This window comes from Tuber melanosporum (genome assembly GCF_000151645.1).
Source record: "Tuber melanosporum whole genome shotgun sequence assembly, scaffold_16, strain Mel28".
Lineage (NCBI taxonomy): Eukaryota > Fungi > Ascomycota > Pezizomycetes > Pezizales > Tuberaceae > Tuber > Tuber melanosporum.
The window spans coordinates 398137-421021 of NW_003298819.1; the positions used below are offsets into that span (position 1 = coordinate 398137).

The following is a 22885-nucleotide window of genomic DNA, read 5'->3' on the forward strand; positions in this document are numbered from 1 at the left end:
GTCTTCCTTCGCAAGTCATATTGTGTCAACCATTCTTAGGATGCGACGATCCTAAAGCTTCGGGCTAATGATATCAACGCGCGCTTTCGCGATCCCATACGTAGGCTTAAATCAATTCATTGATTAATCTCGACACCAATAAAACATTATCCAATAAGATATGATGGTCAGCATTCGGGTTTCATTTCAAATGGTAGAATCATAGCGGTGTTTGCATAAGGTGTGATCATGATTGGAGGAATAAGGGCCCGTTTACCTATAAACGGCCGTCTATCGATTGGAGACGGTACCCAGCGTCGAGGAGGGAAGGCTAGATGGTTGGGTGTTTACCTAATGCTCCGTCTAGTGCACCGTCAATTCTCGTATTGGTACAGTATGATACTCCTATCAACTATCTCATCGATCCGGCGAGCCGGGGGTTGCAACGGCACCTCTGGAGCAACGTCTTGTTTTGACCGTCTAGCACCAAGATTTTTAGACGGTCGAGAATTAGGTACCGTAAACGGTTTTGCACCGTCTGTTGCAACGTGACATTGGCCGAGATTTCACCGTCTAGTTTCATCATGCAAATTTTAGATGCAGACGGTTAGGTAAACGGGCCCTAAGGTTGGTGCTTTTTTTATGGGTCTGGTTGTATTGAACCGGTATTCTCGTACGCGAAGCCGGAAAGGGGGAAATCGCAAGTAACTCTGTGCCCTCTGTTACTAGATTCACCTCTACCGCCAATGTACTGGCTGAAAAGAAAAAAGGTCTGGATTGTCCCTAAACCTAAGCAAACAATGAACGCAGCGGGCACTGAATTTTGATGTGTTTTTTCATTGATGTGCACCTTAACTTAAAGGCTCTTTTTGGTACCGGTATTTGGTTTCCCCCGAACCAGGGTGAACTATATGGCATGGGAAATGGTGGTTGGTGGTGGAACGCTATATAGGACTGGTTATTGGATGCTAACGTGTACAGGTCCGCTGGGAGGACTATCCGCCTCTAATATCCTTAAGCACATCTGCTGCCCTTACCCGTGTCATTCTCTCCCATCCGAGAAGGCTCATTACAAATGTGCCTCTTCCAGTTGTCATACTCCTTAAATGCTTCAAGTAGCCTACCATCTCTTTCAGTGGGACCGTCGCCACCACCGATCGCTTCCCGCTTACTCCTCCATAACTATCATCCCCCTTTCCAGCTTGGCCGGGTGCGTACACTTTTGAAGTATCCAATCTGTCAATTCCTCCCTCATCACCACCGCCAAGCTCCAAGACATGTCCTCCCCTTGCAGAAGAGAGGTCGCCAACTACTTTCCCAAGATCCTTCTCGTCGACTGTCACGATGACGCTCATCATTGGTTCCATCAGAATTCCTTCCTCGTTCAATGTGATCGCTTCTCTTAACGCCGTCGTGGATGCTAAGCGTGCTGCGGATGAGTATGCCGCAGGAGTACTTTCAGTTCCAAAGTAATCTTTTGAAGGGTCTATCGTGATCTTAATCGAGGTATTTCGCATTGGGAATCCGAGATAAGGCCCCCTTCCAAGCGCCGCTATAGCTCCTGAAATGAGGGAGCCTTTAAGTCCTTCGATATCAATTGATTTCGGCAATTTTGTGTGTTCTGTTTCGGCCTCATCTACGGTTAGTGTATGCTGAGGCGCAACGATATTAGCTGATATGAGGTTCCCGTCAACCACAACCTCATCGGGAGTTCCTGGGCCCGGGATTGGGGGCTCGTCCAGGCCAATTACGGAAACATGGCATCCTGCCTTGACAAGCTCTCCGGCAATCTCTTTTTCAAAGGCCGTGCGGAGTTCGTATCCTGAGGTTGAGGGTATCGTTTCACGGTAGGATATAAGGATGCGCCCCATTTCTGCCTTGGCTTTGAGTTCGCCAACTAGTCGATCTCTTGCAATTTCGAGGTGTAGTTCTCCCATCCCAGAAATAAGCATTTGACCGGAGTCTTCATCGGTAGTTATGTGCAGGCTAGGGTCTTCGCGAAGAAGCATAGATAATGCATCCTCAAGGGGCTTTTGCTCAGAAAGGGAACTTGGCTCGATGCTTGCAAAGAATACTGGTGGAGGAACCTCGATCGGGCGAAGTTGAATAGTCCCAAAGGAATCAGAAACTTTCTGATGGTGCTTATTGCCCTTACCGGAATGACGGTGCTGGCGGTCTGATACCAAGGTATCGCCTGTCCGAGCATACTTAAGGCCTATAATCACCCCAATATGTCCGGTAGGAATAGATTGAATGTCGACTGCGTCGTCTGCGTACATTTTCAAAAGCCTATGTACCCGCTCCTTGACACCGAGGGTGGTATTATAAAGGTGATGTGCACGAACAAGGGTTCCAGAATATACTCGGACGAATACCATCGCCCCCCGTTTCGGATCGTTGACGACTTTAAAAGCTAAGGCACATAGCCTATCTCCAGATACATTCAGAACCCCCTTAGTCTTCCCACGATCATAAGAAATCTCGGTTTCTGGCCTGTCCAGCGGAGAAGGAAGATAATCAATCACAGCATCTAGTAGCGGTTGCACCCCGATGTTTTTGAAGCTAGCTCCACATAATACGGGAACCACTTCGCTTGAACCCCTAAGTGTCTGTTTCCGCAAAGAGTTCTTGATGACATCTGAGGAAATGGTGTGATGATCGCCAATATCCAGAAAGGCTTCTACTAATTCTTCGTCATGCTCTGATAATAACTCAACCAGCGCGACTCTTGCTGTCAAAGCCTCAGAATATAAGTCCGGCTTTTCCCCCTTGAGCCAGGTGTAGTTGTGCACGTCGATCTTCTGGCCGTCGCCCCCTAAGCCCCATAAAAAGACTCGTTTCTCCACAATATCCACCACCCCTCGAAATATATCGTCACCCCTTTTATCTTGCTCATATATAGGCAATTGCAAGACTGCTGGCCACGCATTCAATTTTGAGGCGATTTCTTTCACAGTCGGACCGAATTTTGCCCCGACCCTGTCGAGTTTATTCAAAAAGATAAGCCTCGGGATGCCATACTTTTCTGCTTGACGCCAGACCTTCTCTGTCTGTGCTTCGACACCGGCGACACCGTCTAGAATGGTCACAGCACCATCCAGAACACGGATCGAGCGCTCAACCTCAAAAGTAAAGTCCGCATGCCCGGGAGTGTCGATCAAGTTGATAGTATATGGTTGAGATCCTGGCGCGGAAGGCGTCCAATCGAAAGTAATTGCAGCGGAGGTAATGGTTATTCCACGAGATCGTTCGGCGGGGAGATAGTCCATAACCGTGGAACCCTCATCGACTTCTACATACAATCAGTTCAATTACGTTCGTACTCGAATGTTCCTCTGACTTCGTACCACCGATCCGGCGAGTAAACCCGCTATAATAGAGCATGCGCTCGGTGGTGGTTGTTTTGCCCTAAATTTGCTTTCATTTAGCCCACAATCACCACAATGGGTAACGAAGTGACCTATACAGCATCTATATGCGCGATAATCCCAATGTTTCTGGTGTGTGCTAGATCCACTGTGGCATCAGCACCAGTCGCAGACGAGGTAGCATAAAATCTTTTCGGGTCACTTCGCAGTGAGAACGCTGTCCTTCCCAGAGATTGCGCAGTCTTAGAATGGGCAAGACATCGCCAGCAAATAGTTGAAGCCGTTCGGGCTGGGAGGAGCATCTCAATTAGTCGGGTGTTTGTTTCGTCGTGCGGTGAATCGCGAAGAGGAATTCGCACTGCGTGATTAAGTTACTTCTTCCACTTTTGAGGGCTCCGGGCGGGGAACTGCACTTTGGATAAACCCAACTTATGATAAAACTCACAATAGGAGGTTTGAAGTTCTAAATTCCTAGGGATTTCGCAACACAAATGCTTGCACGTTACTTGCAGGCCGTAGGGTATCTTAACTAATTTCAAAATCGTACGAGGCAGGGTAAAAGATAATTATAAATGGCGTCTGTTTTCCAGTAGGGTTCGCATTGTCCCTAAAAAAATGAGTATGATAAAACAAGACTTATTAAATTTAAAAAAAAATAAAAGAAGATACCGTAGTAATTGTGATAACTGTTTATGTGCTCAAATATCCGAGCAGAATAGCCAGTGACATTTCACCAAGTCGGGGGAAGATACTCAATGAATTAAGGGAACGTGCTGAACCATGCGTGCGGTTACGCGTGCTTTTCAGCATGGATGAGGCGCCATTCCAGGAACGTCGTCCGCCCCACCAAATACCCTAGTGCCATTTCGGACTCAACAACAGCTCTTCAACTCAAAGGCCTTCGCCGCCATTTCCAACACCACCTGTCAATGGATTATTCTTCAGGTTTTGGCTCAGAGCCAGGCCTTTTCGGTGACCCTACCGAGCAACCTTTTGCCCAACACCGCCCCTCGCAAACTCAATCTGAGCCCTCCGCAACTCTCATCGGCGATGATCCTATCGGGAGTCCTGGATTTGCCACACCTTATTCTCCCCATATCCGCCAGTCAAGTTCCGACGACCTAGGCCACTCAGGATTCGCCAGTCAAACACCGATTACTCCCGGATTTCAGGATGACGGTGGATTTAGAAGCCCGGGATTTGCTGGCGACGATAGTCCTGTTGAGAGTCCTAAAACTCTAGCTCATCCAGATCAGCAGCAACATCGGCAAGAGCAACAACAGGGCGGAGAGCATAACCAGAGACCTGAAGCTCAAGGTCAGGGGAGCGTCCGAGGCCAGCAACAGAGACAAGTCCCACAATATAAGCTACATGCCAAAATAATAGCTCTCGAAAGGACCGGGAGGAAAGACCCCATCCTAAGATTTGATGTGCACGTATGCTTACTCAAAACCTATCCATATAACAAAAGCAGTTCTGACAACTAGGATAGACAAACCTTCCCAAATTCCGCACTACGCAATTCCGTGATGTTCGACGTACACACCCGGAGTTCCAGAAGCTCGCAAATCATCTCTTGTCTAGTAACCCCGAATGTTTTGTGCCTGCCGTTCCACCGCAGTCTACTTCGGCAGGTGTTGGAACAGACGAGGATGAGACCCGTGTCCGTGCAAGTATGCAGCGGTGGCTCAACACCGTGTGCTCAAACGAGGTTCTTATGCGTGATGAAGAGATGGTTTTCTTTGTTGAGAGCGATTTTGGATATAGTCCCGTAATCAGGAGAAAGCAGCCCGCTACGGGTGTTCGACGGCGAGTTATCAAGCAATTCGCTCCGCCTCCGGATGACACCCCAGAACTAGAGACAGCAAGACCTGTCGTTAAGGCATTCTACCTGGGCACTATGGAAACTGGGCAGAAAGTTGACCGTATGGTTAGGAGCCGGAGAGGTAAACACTATTATTACCAACTATTACAGATGCACGTGATTGACCACCTTTAGGTGTTGGTCTTGCCGAATCGGATTTTGGAGCCCGCTTGTTGGCAATTTCGCAATCCGAAGCGCACCAGGGCATGGCCAATGCCTTCCGCAAACTCGGCAAGATTATCCAATCAGTGGGAGATTTTCACGCGGCGCAAGCCACATCAGAAGCCACTACCTTAGGGGACCCCCTCACATATCACTCTGCAGACGCATTCATCGTTAAGGAAACACTTACAAACCGCCAAATCCTCATGCGAGAGCTCGAGTCTGCGAGAAAGGATACTCGTGGCAAACTCCAAACAATGGAGTTACTCAAAGGCAAGGGCGCAATCAAGCGTGACAAAGTCGATGAAGCATTGGCGGCGCTCGAGGAAGCGAAAAGCAACGAAGCACATCTAGGCCAGAAGGTAAAAAGGGTAACAGATAACCTTGTCCGGGAACGTAGGAAATGGTTCGCCAGAACGAGCAAGGACCTCCGAAACTCGATCCGCGATTACTGCTTTCGCCAGATCGAAGCGGAGCGTAGAACGCTCGCCACTCTCGAATCTGTCAGACCGGATATTAGGGCCATTGATCAGTCCGGCGGCCTTAGTAGGTTAGGTCGTAATGCACCACCGGCTAGTCGAAGAGCAAGCATAGCGACGAGTCAGGGGCCCCGGGGGGATGCTTGGAGCGGTGTGCAGAGGGTCGCTGGCGTGAAGCGGGGAGTGGAGGTCCTGAACGGGGGTGCGGCGATTACAACCCCGGTTCCTGGCGCTATAAAAGAAGAGGAGGAAGGAATGGGTGATGAGGATAGGTTGGATGCGAAGAATGCTGCGAGCAGGCTTGCTGGTAGTACCTTTTAAACCCACACCCTCTCTCAATGGATTGCTTGACGTTGTCATTGTTCCACTTTCCTTTTGTAACCCTCATGTGTTCGGGAGGTTGCGTTGTTGTTTCTCCATCCCCATATATATTATTCAGCGATGTCTTCTCTTTTTCCTTTTTTTCCTTTTCGGCAAAAAAGCTCGTTCACTGCTCGTTCTCCCGTCATGTCATGTCCCCCCCAGTATTGATCGCCTTGTGAATTTCGGGTCTAAGATAGTTACAGTAGATTTTCCAACACCCACGTATCATGTCTTAATGCCTCCAACGGTGGCATACCGTACTGCAAGTGTTAGGGCTAAAGTTTCCGCAGTTAATTTGGGTTAACCCGCAAAATAATCCCTGTCTAGTACGAAAACATCTGCCCTAACACCTTGTAACTCGCACAATCCACTACTGTATCTCCAGCAGACCTCTAATCTACTGTACTCGTACGTGTTCTGAGACAAAAAACCCCTAAGAAGGATTAGTGCATTCCTTACATGGTAAAGCCCGGGTGCGCTGAGTGTGTTGGGTCTCATTAACTGGTATTCGCAGCTCTGCTAACCTGTCAAACTAGAAGGGTCAATGGGGGGGGATTGACGGACATTAGAGGTCTGGCGTGAATAGTGAATTATGAGCAATACTACAGGGTAGTTTAGTAACTTTTACTCTACTGCACTTGGTAGTACCGGTAAGGGCATTTGGGGGCCCGGTAACACAAGTCCTCGCTCGGCATGTTGCTCGAGTACCGTACGGTATTACCAGTACTCGTACCGGTGTGGGAGATTTGATGCGCCATCCCTGGATGGTGTTTCGACCGAGCAGTGCCCCGCGGGAATAATTGTTCTGTGACCCGACCGATAAACCGATGGATGGAGAATGGAAAGTTGACTTGGACCAAATCGTAGTAAATAGACCGACACAGATGAAGCAAACAGGATGAATCTGAGCCCAATTTAGATAGGCACGAACCGCCATCTACAAGTAAATGGTTGTTGTTGATTGGTGGTTGAGCTTGTCTAACTAAGAAAACATGAAAGAGCCCTATGGAGGAAATCCTTCCCTGCCAGGCTATGATATCCTGCCAAACAGGAAATTCCACAGGCCAAAACCCAGTCGATCCCAGCAAATAAGTTACCCTGCTAACCACAACCCTGTTCCACATCGGCAATCGCCACTTCCCCTCCCGGAAGTAAGTTAGTCCCGCCCCGACCTTTTGTGCTCACTCACCATCGCGATTACCGGTAAATTACGGCAGGCTACAGTACGCGTGTATGATGATGATGCATCGAAAGTAGATCCTGGATCTCCATGATTGCGCCCTGTACGAGTATTCCGGGGAAGAGCGGGGGGTAACGCTATTGCTGTCGCCGTCGGTCGGCACTTTATATCCCCGAGTCCGATTAGTGATACATGGAGTCTATTCATGTCTCTTCCGTTTCGGGTAGCGGGAGCGGGTGGGGCTGAATTCCCCTGCAACCGCAATCGACTTTAAGCTTAACGGTTGGGGCCGAGCGGCGGCGATGGTATGTAACTTAGGGCGATGGTCTGGAGGGTTTTGAGGTAGGGGGTTTTGTTGCGATTGGGTTTGAATTTGGGCCTTTCCATCGTGGGGGGTGTATGTGGGCTATTGTGCTGGCTTAAGGATTTAGTTAAGGTGTCGTGGAAAGAGGAAAGAAGGAATTCAAATTACATTTTGTGAAAAGTCCACCGTTTCGGGAGGGGGTTCTTGCGGGAGAAAAGAAGTAAGAAAAATGCCCAATCTTATTTACAGTAAAGCGTCTGGGCTGTAGCAAGTACTAGGAACGGAAGGCTAAAAACGAAGAAGAAAAAAAGCTAAACACATAACGCCGATTATAATATAAACGAAAAACAGTTCATATTCATGCGGTTGAATTTTTGGGTAAACCCTTCTTCCCATTTCCCAGTCATTCATTTCCCTTATGTAAGACCCCTATTTACCGGTATATGTCCCTCCTTGTACTCCAGTGTTATCCAGCTCGTGTACCGGTTGCTGTACGGGCACGCTATCCATCTCATATCTCGCAGGCGAACCCCCCTCGTAACCCGGTGCGAGCGAGTGCTTGTGCATTCCCATAAGTGAGTTCTCCTGACTCCCAACCATAGCTCCCCCTTCCATGGCCGTTTCCGCACTTTTACGACGACGGCGCAAGAGCATCCAGATACCCGCTCCGATAGCCGCAAGACCCGCGACACCACCAACGACACCACCAGCAATCGCGCCGGTTGAGCTGCCGGTAGAACTTCCACCGCCGCCACCGGAGATGGAGGAGGGGTTTGGACTGGGAGAACTGGTGTTACTCGCTGCTGCGGCGAAGAGCTTGCCCAGGCCCCCCGCAAAATTTTTGTCGTCTGCCGGGCCGGTGATAGTGGCACCGCCTTCTCCACTTTTTGTAATTGTTAACTCCCATCGTGCACAGCATAGAAAGCGGAGTGGGAGGGGGGGGAGAAACTCACTTCCCACCGATAACATCGTAGATGGTCTTCGGCACCCGATACCTTGAAGGCTGATACTTATGGGACCAAGTGAGATTCGTCATATCGTAGAAGTATGACCCACCATTCGGATCGCCTCGATCTATTTGATCCGCACGACCACGGACCATAGCAAGTTGTCCGCCGATGGTTTGGCACGATGTACCAGAGCGTCCGCGGTCCGGCTCGCCAGTGGAGCCCACGGGGAACCATTGGAAGTAGGGCATTGTCAAGGCCCAAGTGCCCTTTATATGGCCACCGCGCTTGTATCCCCCGTATACGTAGATTGTGAAACTGGTCTTGTCCGGGGCTGCGGCGGCCCCGGTGCAGAATCCTCCCCAGCGGTCATCCGGGTATATGTTTGTTTTGGAGGTAGTCGATTGGCGGTACCAGACTCGGGCAGCGATGTCGTAGACGTAGACGGCATCGAAACTGACCTGTATGGTGAAAATATTTATGTTAGTGAAACCCCTCCTTTCCTCAAGTGAACTGTTATATAGATACAACTTCAGAGATGAATGTAATGGAGAATCAGGGGAAGACCCACAAACTCTTCATTTTTATTAGCCCCCCCCATTCTAACCAATATACCCTGATCCCCAACGCCTGCAACATACACCAAGGCCCCATCCCGCAACTCATTTAGGTCCGCAATGATAGTCTCATTCTTCCACACTTTCGTCGCAGCATCGAACACGGTCATCGAGCTCACAGTGTAAAAACTATTCCCAGACCTAGTCCCATTCGACCCGTCCCTATTCTTCAACTCGACTCTGGACATAACCCCTCCAAGGTAGAACCCTTTCCTTGCCTCAGCAGAGTAAGTGTATTCACCATCAGACTGGGAATTGGTCAGTTTATCCGATCCACCAGCCTCCGTGATCGAGACGGTTTTCCACGTCCCGAACCCCACCGTCTGGCTGAGGTCATAAGTGTAGTATTTCGTCGGGTCTGGCCACCCCCTCGTCTTATTCTGGAACTCCCCGTCCATGTACACGGGTTCCACCTCCAGTTGCCCGCCCCAGTAGTATATTGTGTTCTGGTGCGCCCAGACTGCCCCACGCTTGACGTGTGGGATTTCAAGGGGGAGCTCTGAGATTATCTCCGCCGTGTCTGAGAATTCGGCTTCGAAGTCCACAGGTTTCGAGAGGTCGATGGCTCGTAGGTACGAATCTGCGGAAGTTTGCTTGTTAATGCATGAAACAATACGATCTTGGCATGAACCAGACATTAGGGAAGGGAGGGAGGAGGGAGGCCAACATACTACTTGTTTTTAGGATAGAGACGGAATTATTGTTAGAAGCGATTACTGATCCGGGAGTAGATTTTGGAGTCCAATAGTATGCTGTTCCTCCGATAGTGTATATGGTAGTGTTGACCAAGGTCGCTGCCGGATCGCAAATAACATGTCAATAAAAACTCACGATGAATAATCGATGGCATTAGGATGTAATGAAACAAGGAGCAAAACTAGAAGGAGGAATGCAGACACATATGATTGGCCATCTGAGCAAGGTGCTTCTGAGGATCCAAAGTCCACGCCGACTGAGAAACTGATAAACCGGTTAACATGGAAAGCCATAGTAGCGATCCCGCTACTAGTGGAGGGTATCGCGCCATCGTATAAAGAAGTACTAATCAAAGGTTTGATTATTAGACCTCTTGCTTCCCGAATTGTGCCCAATCATTCTCGACTCACCTGTTTGCTTCCTTCCTACTACTGTAGCTCACCGCCCGCTCGCTAACTACCCACTCTCAACGACCGACGCTCCAACAAGGATATTAGAATGAAGAAAGGGAGGGGAAGAGGGAAGGAAGGTGAGTAGGATAGGCAAAGGTAAAAGAAAATAGAGGTGACAAGCAAAGTTTAAGGTTTGAATGGAGAAGGGGAAAGAAAAGGAAAATCAAGGTGAAGGAACGATTCACCCGCAGACTGTTGGGCACGGTAGAGGATTTTTGGGTATCATACATCCAACAGGGCAGTGAGGGTGTGCCTCGACCCACGCTAAGCCTTCCAACTTCCACCGCTAAGTGCTGTGATGATTCGCTGTTGAGAATAATACTTGCAAGAGTATTATAGCTTATTCATCTAGGGTGAATGGTGTTTGGGATTGAATTACGATAGGGCCACCCCCCCGAAAAGGGTTCACTGATGGCTAGTGCAGGGTTAGACGCTTGCACTAATCCTTGATTGTTTGACTCCAAAGGTTGGGGTATCATATCAGTTGCCATTTCTGTCTACCCAGCGTCTCAGAGGGTTCTCTGGTGGGGAGGAAGAGGAAGAAAGTGGAATGGAACAAGAGCTAGCAGACATGTCTAGGAATAAGCGCGATCAGCACGGAGAGTGGTGGTATTGCGAGCTAGTTTTGTTAGAAGGGCATTCTGAGGGGGATAGGTGGGTAGTGACAACTGCCAGTCAGTGTTACAGTCTGGCATTTCGTAAGAGGTATCAAGTGCGATGCAAGTTATAACAAAAGCAAAACCTCCTTCCCCCCTTCAACTTTTACCCCTTGTACTAGTACTGTACGAGTGGCCCAACGGACTGCAGTGAACAAAATATCCAGATATGATAGCAAGAAGTACTTACTGTGGCTCAGCCCTAGTTGCTTGTGGGTACATCCACGCGTAGCAGAAACGTCCTACAGTATCACGGTATGGTACAGTACAGTACCTTTTTATCCCAGGTTTATTGCCCGTACCGGTACTCCAGTGATATGATAACTTGCACGAGTATCGGCAGAAGCAGGGCTTCAAGAGAAGAGAAGCTTAATGCGGATATGAGAGTCTACCGGTAGTGACACCGCCCAACATACAAGTAAAACACAGCCTAAATAGCAGAGCGACAAAGGCGTGTGACGTCTTGAGACTATGGCTCAGGAACTGATATCTCAAGGGAAATTTCGGTACTCACCGAGAAAAAGGAATCATCGAGAAGAAGGCATAAGCGTCACAACGAGCACAGGTTTTAGTGTCCGATCGCATCATCCTTTTTTGCTCTATCGCAAAGAATGGTCTTTCGCACGAGTAATGCTTGTAGCAGCGTGCCGTAAATTATGCAAATATAGCAACAGCGTTTACGCCCATCATATACGGTGTTCAAGTAATATGGCGACAACCTTCAGGGGCTATGATACTACCCTTATTGTACTAGTAGGTTCAGATAAGATTTTTATCACTCCTGTCTCGAAACCACGACAAAACGCCACACCCTAACCCCCCTGCAGCTAGGACCAAATCTTTCAGGAACTCTGGTTTCGCCTCAACCCTTTCTTACCCCAACCTACTCGAGTACAAGTACCGGTATTCCACCATGGGAGATGTTTTCGCGCGGGACAAGAAATATTTTGATGGTTAACTATCCCTTCCTCGCACGAAAACATCTCACTGAGTACTTGTACCATTGCCTAACGACTCTCGCTAGACCATACGGTGTCAGCGCCCCCGGCACTTATTCGCCTTCCCAGCCTCTCACTCTCGGGTCCCTGCTTCTGCGTCAGCGACTAGATAACTTTCTCACAGGTGGCTCACCGGTATTCAGAGTTGAACAGCGGCAGCGTGGGGCTGAGGACTAATTGTACCTAAACATACAGCTACGGTAATCAATGCAGAGTGAGAGAGTGGAGAACCCGGTTTCTATGCTGGGTGGGGTGATGGAACCAACCATATTTTACGGTACTCAAGTACGGTCACACAACAATCAGAAAACCTGCCGTCAAAGCAGTTTGGGGGCGAAGATTCTGTGCTTCTAGACATCCAGAGGAGGGCTTGACACCGTCTATCAGTCTGTGGGTTGGTCTAAAGTGCTTCTTCAAATGGTTCCGGTCAGCGACCGGAACTCATTACTATTTAAAAATGCACAAGCGCAAGCACTCGTACCGGTACGGTATTGTGCTCATCATACTCGAGTACTACGGGTAGCACAGTCTCCACCGGGGGGCTTGGCGAAACCGGGCGGGTGGCGAACAGGGGTACTTCATGGGCGAAAGCCCATCGTCAAAGTGCAGTAGGTAACAGACCTCCTTGCACTGTAAATGATCCCGGCTCGCCATCCGGCCCCGGTGAAGACTGTACTCGTGCTGGATGTCGGTTGGAAGATTGAGCCTTGTCTCGTTAATACTACGTTCGCTTAACAATGGACCGTTCCATTCGCTGCTCCAGAAGCGACAGTTCAGCCACCCCGAATGATTGCTCGAGATCTTGCCCCGTCCTAAAAAGCTGTTCGGTTAAGCCAACCATTTGACCAACCATTCCTGGGTGTTGGAGCAGAGGAATGCCGGTCAAGAATGATGAACGGCAGATTAAAAGGACCTCCTGAGGACCCTTTTACTTTTTACTCTTTGCGCCCTGTTTTACTGAACGGAAATACATTAACTGAACACCAAATCCTCTTCACGAACGGCCCCGTTGAAGGGAAGGGTTGAACCTTAATTCCCTACTCGAACCTATCCCAAAGATTTTCCTAGGGGGGGGAGTTGGATGAACAGTACCGTACTCAACTGATCCTGCCCGTGCAGTACATTACCGTCCGTAATAAATCCATGAGCGTAAAGCAGTCTACCTGTATGGCATTACTTGTACGGTGGGGGTAAAGGACTTCTCTCTCTAACCTTGGACGCTGGGGGAAATACCTCCACTTGTATGATACAGGATCAAGCTTCAACAATACTCGTCCCAGGCAAGAAGTATCCGAACGCCAGGGGGGTAAAATGCGGTTGGTAACAGGGGGTAGAGAGAGTGTGTAACGGGACTGAATATGGGCATTTACTGCCCATTTTGGTGTCTTATTTTACCCAGAATGCCATAAAAAACATCATGAACTTATAAATTTTATAAACAAAAAAGCCTATTCTATAGAAAAAGAAGAAGAAAAAAAAAAGAAGAGAGAGAGAGATTGAAAACTATCTACCATGCTGTATGTCCCCCATGAGCATTGATAACAGCCTCAATCCTCGCTGGCATGGTATCAATAAAATCCAAAATATCCTCCAGCCCAATACTAGCCCATTCCTCCACAACTGCTGCAGCCATTTCATCCTTTCCCCATGGGTGTGGAGAGTGTTTGTTGAGGTTGTCCTTTAAAAGATGCCAAACATCCTCTATTGGATTAAGGTCTGGCGAGGACAGCGGCCAATTTATCTTAGGCATTTCATAAACCTCACGAAATGCCTGTGTATATACCGCTCTATGAGCGGAAGCTCCATCCTCCATGACCCACAAACTATAACCAGCCTGCTGGCTTGCCTGTCACCAGAAAGGCCAGAGAACTGGAGTAAGCACATGGGCAACATAACTGTGTGCAGTTATGTTGCCCCAATCTTTTTTTGCCACTGTATCAGAGGAGCCTTCTCTCCTCCCAATATTCTCCCCCAAATCATTATTGCATTTTTTTTTTAAATTTGGGAGCTATACAAGACTCCTCATATGCTTCCCTGAGACGTTGAGTTACCCATATGGTACCACGAGAGCCTGAAAGCCAAATGTAACACTTGTCAGTTCATATGACTTGATGCCAGTCATCTCTCGTCCAATGCCAGTGGGAGAGCGTAAAGTTGAGACGCTTCTCCTTCGTAGCCTCCGACAAAAAGACCTTCTTTTGCACCTTGCGGCGCTTGTAACCCTCAAGAGCAAAAGCCTTGCATAGAGTCTTCTCATGGGCATGAATGCCGCAAATATCAGCAATCTCTCGCAATGGCATCTGACGGTGCAGGCTATCCTAGGTTGCTGTTAGGCAGAGACAACTTGATAGACTTCAAGATTGTCTAGGCTAATCGAAAGTCGTTTTTGTAGACAGAGATTGTCTAGGAAGGCTCGGACTTGACTCGTTTTGTTTATGACTACTAGGAGCGAAGCAAAGTAGGTAAAGTAGGGTAGAATCGTAAAAACAATATTATATTGTTAAGGTCTCTTCTCCGTTGCTTGATGATGTCTAAAGCTTGGGAGACACTTCGATATTTATATTCCGCGTCTGAGTGTTCGCGGACTACATCTATTTATCATACAACTATGTACTTCTTTAATTGTAATTCGCAACGTCGAGTTTTCTTCCAAGGTGCAAACACCTGTGGACCCTGAAAACCATCACACCCTCTTCGGTAATTATGATATTTCTTCTTAGGAAACATACTGTCCCCAATAGTAATATCCCGATTAGTAGAGTCTTTAGACTTATGGCCTGGTTCTTAAGTTGAACTGAGTTGGCTCCGATTGTCTTCGCCATTGATAAAATGATCAGTCTTATCCATGGCTATATCTGCAAAGGTGGTCGTCATTTCAACTATCGTAGGTTATTTGATTCCAACTCTTTGTAACTCCATACCCAACTGATAGAATATCTTTGAATGACTTCCTATTCACTCGCAGGAAGCCACTCCACTGGACTGGTAATTAATCTCTCAGTCGGCAATCTTTGGTTGCTCTCTGGGTAGTAGGTTTCAGTAACTATTGTAGTATTTGAGAATTACCCCATGACTACAACGTGTTTCGAAACCCAGTTGCAACACTCCGTGAAGTTCGTTGGCTTCTTTGGTAGTGTCTTTTGGAGTTCTAGACTCTTCTGGTGTATGCAATTGTATTGGTCTCTAGTAGAGATCCTTTACTATTTGATACCATCTCATTATGCAAAATAGTCCCGTTACTTATGGCCCATGCCAAAGGTCTCATACCTTTGAAGCCTAGTAACTCTCTGAGTAGTTGACAGAATTACTTTGTTCCACTTCCCAGACCTAGCCGAAGGTCCCCTCTCATGTATCCTGCAAACAGGATCCGGTCGGATGGACGGCGGCGACGTATACAGTGTTATTCTAACACCTTCAATTCTGTGGTAATGTAGTCACAGGACGCAACTGAGATTGATATATGTGATGACGCGCAGGCCCTGTAAGGGAGCCGGAGGGGGGTGTTGAAGACCAGAGATTCCAATTCCAAGTGGGGTTACCCTACCTAGGGTGGTTTCTAGGTATCGGGTTCTGGTATTCCTAACAGTTGCTGTTGCTACTAAACGCTGTCGGGTCGGGGTATCAATTGAGAAAGGCCTACCCTTTCTCTTTTTTAGTGTAGTGGGAACCTGGCAGATGTCACAGACTGTGCTAACTCCCAGATTTTGATCCTGGGCTATACGGCGGTATGACCATCCTGCTCAAAACTTGAGAGCTTGCACAAAGCAGCAGGTCTTGTAATCGGTCTTGTGAGTCTTGACTGGCATTGTCTATCAAAATTGTTAATATTTTGTATAAAAACCACAAGTTTTTCAATTCTTACCTATTCTCTGATCACGATATGTCAGAAAGTAGCAATTCTGGGGTGTTTACATTGCTAAGCTGTGTGGAAAAACTCTTTATTACTGTACACACAGACTATCTAAGAACCCCCTCACCAACCGCATTTCACCCCCCCCTGGCGTTCGGATACTTCTTGCCTGGGACGAGTACTCGCACAAGTATGAGTGCCAGCATGGTACAGACAATCCGATGCCCCCCACAGATAACACTACAGCATCCAATGTCGTGTGGTACTCGTACTTGAGTACCAGTAGTGCATCCACTGAATACTGTTTTGGATGCTTTCATAGCCCCTCCCCGACCGGTAGGCGGTCTTGATCCCTGTAGGAACCCCTTATCATACTAATATTAGAGCCAGGAGGAATAACCCGGCGCGCCATTTTCACTCTTAAGAGAAAAAAGATTCCCCGAATTATTTATTTACTATGTTCCCGCATAATATTATCACTCGTGGGATATCATCACACTAGCTAATTTGGCGGTTTTGGTAAATAATTTAGAGAGATAGTCATACCGTATCTTCAACCGCATTTTATTCATTCGATGTCACTTAGCTTCCCCTCTTAATATTCCTTCCGAAATACGGCAGTGACGCTTTTGCTTTTGGTATGATGATAAGTTAGAGCCTGTGGTATTCTGGGCGCCGCACTCAGTGCCCCGGATGTGGAATAATGGAGGGGAGATGCCACTCGCGGCGGCCAACTGAGGTAATCTTTCGCTTTGCAAACTCGCGTTTCCCCCGGGTTAGGAACTGCGGCGACCAGTCGTGCTGAGGTACGAGTACAGTACAGTACTATTACAGAATAATGCAAGTACCGTACCACCGATACCATGTAAGCTGCCAAACCCCCTTCAAACGCAGCGAACGTGCATCGAATAACCTCTCAGACTTACCGTCTGTTCCAGCGTCGAGATTCGGGCACTGTCGGTATGCACTCAGAAAAAAGGCACCACAGGCGAATCTCAACCAACCAGACTGCCAATCCTTGTGACTCAAGAATCTTGCAGCGCTGGAACAGACAGTATTACAAAACAAGAGAAACAGAACCCCATCGACAAGCCGAAGGTCATATTTGACCATCTTCCTTAGGTTGGGCACCGCAAATAAACCCCTTCACCAACCCAGATATATCATCAACCCCAAACCCGTAGAGCTGAACAACCACAACCTCCGCAGAGTCCCCTGCAAGTATGTTCGATTTACCACTCTCTACAAGTAGAGATTTGCAGAAGCAGTTTTGGATATATCAACCAGGAGCCAGGTCGATTCTCAGCTTGAGGGGGGGGAGCCTGCGCAATTAACAGGGGTGATGCTAACTGTAACGGGTAGTACCTTAGGGTTTTCTTTCCTGATTCGGAAGCTAAGGCTCTGTTTGGCGGGAACGGAACTGGTCCGTTCCCCCATACAAACGACCGTTTCCTTCCGTTTCAAAACGGTTGGAGTAAATCCAGTGTTTGGTAATGTAGAAAAACAAGAACCGTTCCGTTCCAAAGTGGATCTTGGCAACCAGGTTTGCAACAGTAGCTGGTCCCCCACTTAGGCTAGTTTTGTATTAAAAAAAATTTGTAATGTATAAAGACATCTTAATTAAAAATAATAACCAGATTATTCCCTATACATCATATTTTCCACTGGCACCTCCGAAAACAACTCATACACCTCCAAGATGGCATCTCACCCCAATATGAGCACAATTCATACAGCCATAATTCAAAGACGGATTCATATCGCAATTACCTCTGCTCTCTATTCTCATCTATTCCTCTCTAAAGAACCTGTTCATACATCTATTCGAACTGGAATAATTTATACTGCTGAAATCCTGCAAGCACATCCTCGTCGTGCTCTACAGGTTATTCGTATGCCAATTACAACATTGTTAGACCTTCGAGACTGGGTAATTGAGAGGGGATTACTGGTATCTACACGTCAAGTAGCTGTGGAAGAACAACTTGTATTGTTTTTATGGATTATTGGACATGGAGCTACAAATAGGGAAGCTCAGGAACACTTTCAGCATAGTGGAGAAACAATTTCACGGTTAGTATTAATTGCACTATAATATTTATATATGAAATGTTTATTATTCTAATTATTTTACAGCTATTTTCATCAAGTTCTAAAGGCTCTCCTGCCTCTGTATGAAGCATTTGTACATCTTCCACCAAACAATATTCCTGCAAAAATACGGAAAAATTGGGGAAAGATGTCCAATTTTAAGGATGTTCGTGGAGCAATCGATGGGACACACATTTTGGCCCATGTCCCACGAAACCAGCAGGGTCCCTATCGTAACCGGAAAGGTACCCTCTCGCAAAATGTTCTTGCTGGATGCAGCTTGGATATGTACTTTTTCTATGTATGTTCTGGCTGGGAGGGTTCAGCCAATAATGCTCGAGTATTAGAAAATGCTGTGATTCATGGATTTCCAAGACATGAAAATACAGTTTATCTTGCAGATGCAGGATATGGTCCTCGTCCTGGGTTTTTAACACCATACCGTACCGTACGATATCATCTGCGGGAGCAAGTACAAGCTCATTTATGTCCACGAATCAAGGAAGAGCTTTTCAACCTACGTCATGCTCAGTTACGAAATGTTATTGAACGTATCTTTGGAGTTTTACGGATGAGGTTTCAAATTCTCAATACAGCTCCAGAGTTTGACCTTACCACACAAGCTCAACTTATATTGGTAGTTTGTGCATTACATAACTTTATTCGACACCGGGCAAATGGAGAGGAGGATCAATTTTACCAGGATGCTGATTCATCCTTGGAAAACATTAATCACTCTGAGGAATCAAATCCAAGTTATGAGGAGGAGGATGAAGGAAATGTTAGAGATGCACAAGATATGGGAGAGATGAAACAAGATCGAGACAAACGTGTAACACAAATGTGGCTTGATTATGTACAATACCAAAACCAGTCACAGTAGACTAACTGCTGTAGAATTCCTAGGCCTTGTAACGTACTATTTGACCTCTTAACCAAAGCTCCTGATCTTCACCTTCCTCTAATGCTAAAAACACTTCTGCCTTAACTGGGTTCTCAAAAAGCTCATATCCAGTAACAATATCTTGTGTTGACCACCCTGGTCTTCCTTTATACTTTTGTTGAAGCTTTGATACAGCTTGCTGAACAACTGATTGGGATGCTGCAATAGTAATTGGTGTAGTGGCCATCCCTTCAACAGCAGTGATCAGCCGTTCAGAAACACTCCTTGGAGGTTGTCGAATATGTCCCAGTGGTGCTAGCCTTCTCCGCTTATGTTGATGAGGACTTGTATCGGGGCTGGTCTGCTCTGGATCAGCCTGAGTTGCTAGATCTGACCTAAGGGGCGAAGGAATCGTGATTTGTTGTAATTTTGTATGGCCAGGATAGATTGCATGACCACCTGTTGCTTGAACTCCCTCCATGATTTCCGCCAACTCAATTGCATTTGCAAGTGGTTTGTCACGAAACTCTCGTATTCCAGGCTGTTTTTTTATTTCTTCCTCCCATACTTCATCTGGTGCAGTAACCGCACCAGTCTTAAGATCAACCCCAAAACCACTCAAATCTTTCAACCTGGTCCACATCTTCCATTTTTTCTTCAAGGTCTCCAATTTGCCTTGACATCTCTCACCTGTTACAGGAGCCCCAGGTCCAGCAATCAGAAGAACTGTCTCAGCAATCTCATCCCAAACTTCCATCTTTAGCCCATTATCAGATCGTTTTCCAGTCCTAATAGCTTGAACTAGTTCTCGCAACAACACAGATGTCATTTCAGGAGACCATTCAACTGGATGCCGGCAAGGCTTGCGGGTTTTCTGCTTGCTTCCCGTAAAGGAGGAAGGTACTTCACAGGGGTCTAGAACATGAATTTCGGATAAATTTTCTGAAAAAAAAGTTAGAACTTATCATAGTAACTATAGTGATATTTAACTTACCTTCAATCTCGCAGGAGTGGTTAGAACACTCAGGTTGATGCCCACTTGGTAGTATACATGCAGTATTTTGACTTGCAGTAGTATCCGAGTCTAACTGTATTGATTGAGTCTTATCGCTCAAGGTTTGTGTATTCAAAGGTGAACTACTATTTTAAATTAGTAAACAATTATGATAAGTATGGTGAAAGTGGTAACACACTGGTATTGAGGAGAATGCTCGTCCATCTTGGTATCTGTGAATAAGTTGAAACCTCTTTAGAGAAGGGAGAAGTTTTCACGAATGTTAAGATAAGATAGTTTTTTTTGTACAGGAGACTGAGAGATTTGCACATAATATAGAATTTATTTCATTAGTTTACAAGAAAAAGAAAAAAGCAGATTTATTAGGGTATGGTATTCAAAATTACTCTGCCCTATAGAGTGTTGCCAGGGGTTAAAAAAAATTCTCAATTGAAGGTAAGAGAAACCGTTTCGAAACAGAAGTGCTCCATTTCACCTGTTGCAACCATTTTGAAATGGACCGTTCCTGAACGGTTCCGTTCCCGCCAAACAGAGCCTAAGATGCACACTACCGTACCAGGAAATGATCGCCCGCTTAATAATAACCAGGACTGAACTGGAACCATGACTCGAAGACATTTCAAACAGAATCTTCCCCGCCAATACCGGTAGTGTTGTACTGCCTCTCCGCTTCCCGATACATCTACGCGCCAAAAATAACTGCAACTCACAACACTCTGCGGGTAGGACCTCGCACATCACACCCGAAGAATGCTAATGCCATTTCTCGAGTAAGCACTTAGCCGCAAAAATGACTAGATTTCTCTTTTTAAACCCGTGTTTCCTGTACGAGTACTTGTATTGTGCGGTTGCCGGGTGCATCAGACGATTGTGTGGAGACGAGGAAAAGGCGCACTGGGAACGCATGTTTTGCCGGGGGCGCTTAGAGGGCTTTGTTTTTCCTACGGAACTTGTGCCCTTTCTCTATTTATACTTTCCTTGCGCCAATGATCGAGCATCATGGGTCAAGCGGCGTTTTGGGGGGCACTAGAGTACCGTACTACCGTACTGGTAGCACTCGAGTATGATACCTTTTCTGGAGCGTTTGGTGGATCCATACCCCATAGCCTGGTGAGACTCGTCTTTCACGCCAAGAGGTCAAAGGAAAGTGTGACGTAATGAATGAGCTCCATTAAGTAGAGAGCAGCTCCCAGGGGTAGGATTTTCACAAATGTTTACCGCAGGGCGTCGTTTTCGAGACTATTTATCGTTTATTCAAAGGAAACAACTGACCGAGAAGGGTTACCGTTTACTCTATGAAAAGCATTCACTCACACCTTATCATGGCACCCGAGCGTGAAAACGAGTTTTCGCCGGGCTACCCGTGTGAGGTGTTAGGGATGGGAGAGCGCAAGCAGAGCTGGGGGATCAAGGGCGGGCGGAGGCTGTGGGAATCAGTTGCGCAGTACCGGTACCGTACTGTAGGACTACCGGGTGGCGCAATGGCTACGTGGGGCATACGAGTGCTCGTACTCGAGTCGAGATTTGCATAGACTCTACCGTGCGTTCGAGCTTCTCTGATGTTCCCTTTGCCCGTAAAACTGAAACCGCACAACATGATCTTTGCGGTTGGGATTATATAACGTGACATGCGAGCAGTTTCTGGTCTCCCACCAAGCCTGCCGGTACCAAGTATTCGGACACGACGTGCCAGATGGGGCCCGCCTACCCAGATCCAGCCCAACCTCCTAATTTCTTTAAATTGTTTTACAAAAGTACCGGCATCCAGACCCTTAAAATACCGGTACTACATAAGGTTCAGACTTTTTGGGACTTGATGGGGGGTTGAAATTTCAAGGAGGTAGGCATCCGGTTTCGGCCGAATCTGGGGCTGAACGGTCGGGCACGTGATATCATTCATGTTCTATGAAGTTTGGAGCTGCTCGCATGAAATTGTTACATAAATTCGGCAGGAACCTTGGTATGAGTATGGTGCGGGGGGGTTCCTCCCCTGTTGATGGGCATTATTGGAATCAGTTCCAATACCAAGCCGCAACAATTTTTTATAGATTCTGTGACTTCTAAGACGAGCGATTGTGGGTTTTGTTTTTGGGATTGGTGAGCCGCCCATGGTGTAAAATGGGGTTGGCGGACTCACCCTTCTCACCTTCTCGCACCACACACTGTTTCGAGCGAGGTTCTGCATATAATACGGGGCTAAGAGGACACGGGGAGGGGCGGGGGAAGGGTGAGGATATGAGTTTGCAAACCCGTGTTGGCCTCAACCTATCATACTTGGCGTCAAAGCAGAAAATTTTAGAGCACGTCACGTGAAGTTTTACCTACAACGGTGGTGCGAGTGATATTAAGTGATGTCCATGAGAGAAAGTATGATAGTAATTCCCGATGCCCCACTTTAACCCCGATGACGATGCTCTGGGTAGAGGAATTGTAAAAATCTAGGATAATTGTAGTACTCCTGTGTTAAAAAGTTATCAATGCACGGTGCCCGCCGAAACACTCTCACTCTCAACAAAGCCTACCTTTTTCCATCATCATCGATATTCTGGGCATTCATTTAAATACCGAGGGATCTTGCTGTCACCAGCCAGCGGCAGATGTGAATGACTTCCCTTCTCTTAGGAGTGTATCTGCCCCTGTGATGTGGTCGTAGTGAAAATAAAAACAATCCAAACCAACATGCCAGTGAGGTAAGTATTCATTCCCAAAGTAATATTACGTGAAATACCCAGCTGGCGCAGTGGTTAATATGCCAAGGACCGATTAACTCCTGCGCAATTAGTGGGAGCCCAGGAGTTCAATCCCCCCTCAGAACGAGTTATTATTGAACCTAGCCCTTGCGGTAGGAGAATTAAGGGATCTGACCCTTTGGGAACTGGGAGACTGAAGACCTTAACCCTCTTAGTGAGGGTGTAGCGCAAATAAGACCTGCTGTGAGGTGGTAGAATCCGACTCTAGGCCAGACCCATAAGACGAGGTGA

At 47.1% G+C, this 22885-nt stretch overlaps 2 protein-coding genes; one reads left to right on the plus strand and one right to left on the minus strand.

The window, feature by feature from the left end:
- Positions 1 to 974: 974 nt before the first annotated feature.
- GSTUM_00004881001 (uncharacterized protein) lies at positions 975 to 3649 on the minus strand (the record flags this gene model as incomplete). Its single annotated transcript, XM_002836729.1, has 7 exons — positions 975 to 1150; positions 1238 to 1631; positions 1731 to 2147; positions 2205 to 2588; positions 2664 to 3271; positions 3327 to 3387; positions 3446 to 3649. The coding sequence occupies 7 exons, from the start codon at positions 3647 to 3649 to the stop codon at positions 975 to 977; spliced, it is 2244 nt and encodes a 747-aa protein (XP_002836775.1).
- A 510-nt stretch (positions 3650 to 4159) lies between these two features.
- Positions 4160 to 6346, plus strand: GSTUM_00004882001 (uncharacterized protein; the record flags this gene model as incomplete). XM_002836730.2 has 3 exons in its annotated part: positions 4160 to 4783; positions 4840 to 5293; positions 5347 to 6346. The coding sequence occupies 3 exons, from the start codon at positions 4160 to 4162 to the stop codon at positions 6171 to 6173; spliced, it is 1905 nt and encodes a 634-aa protein (XP_002836776.1). The 3' UTR covers positions 6174 to 6346.
- Between the last annotated feature and the right edge of the window lie 16539 nt (positions 6347 to 22885).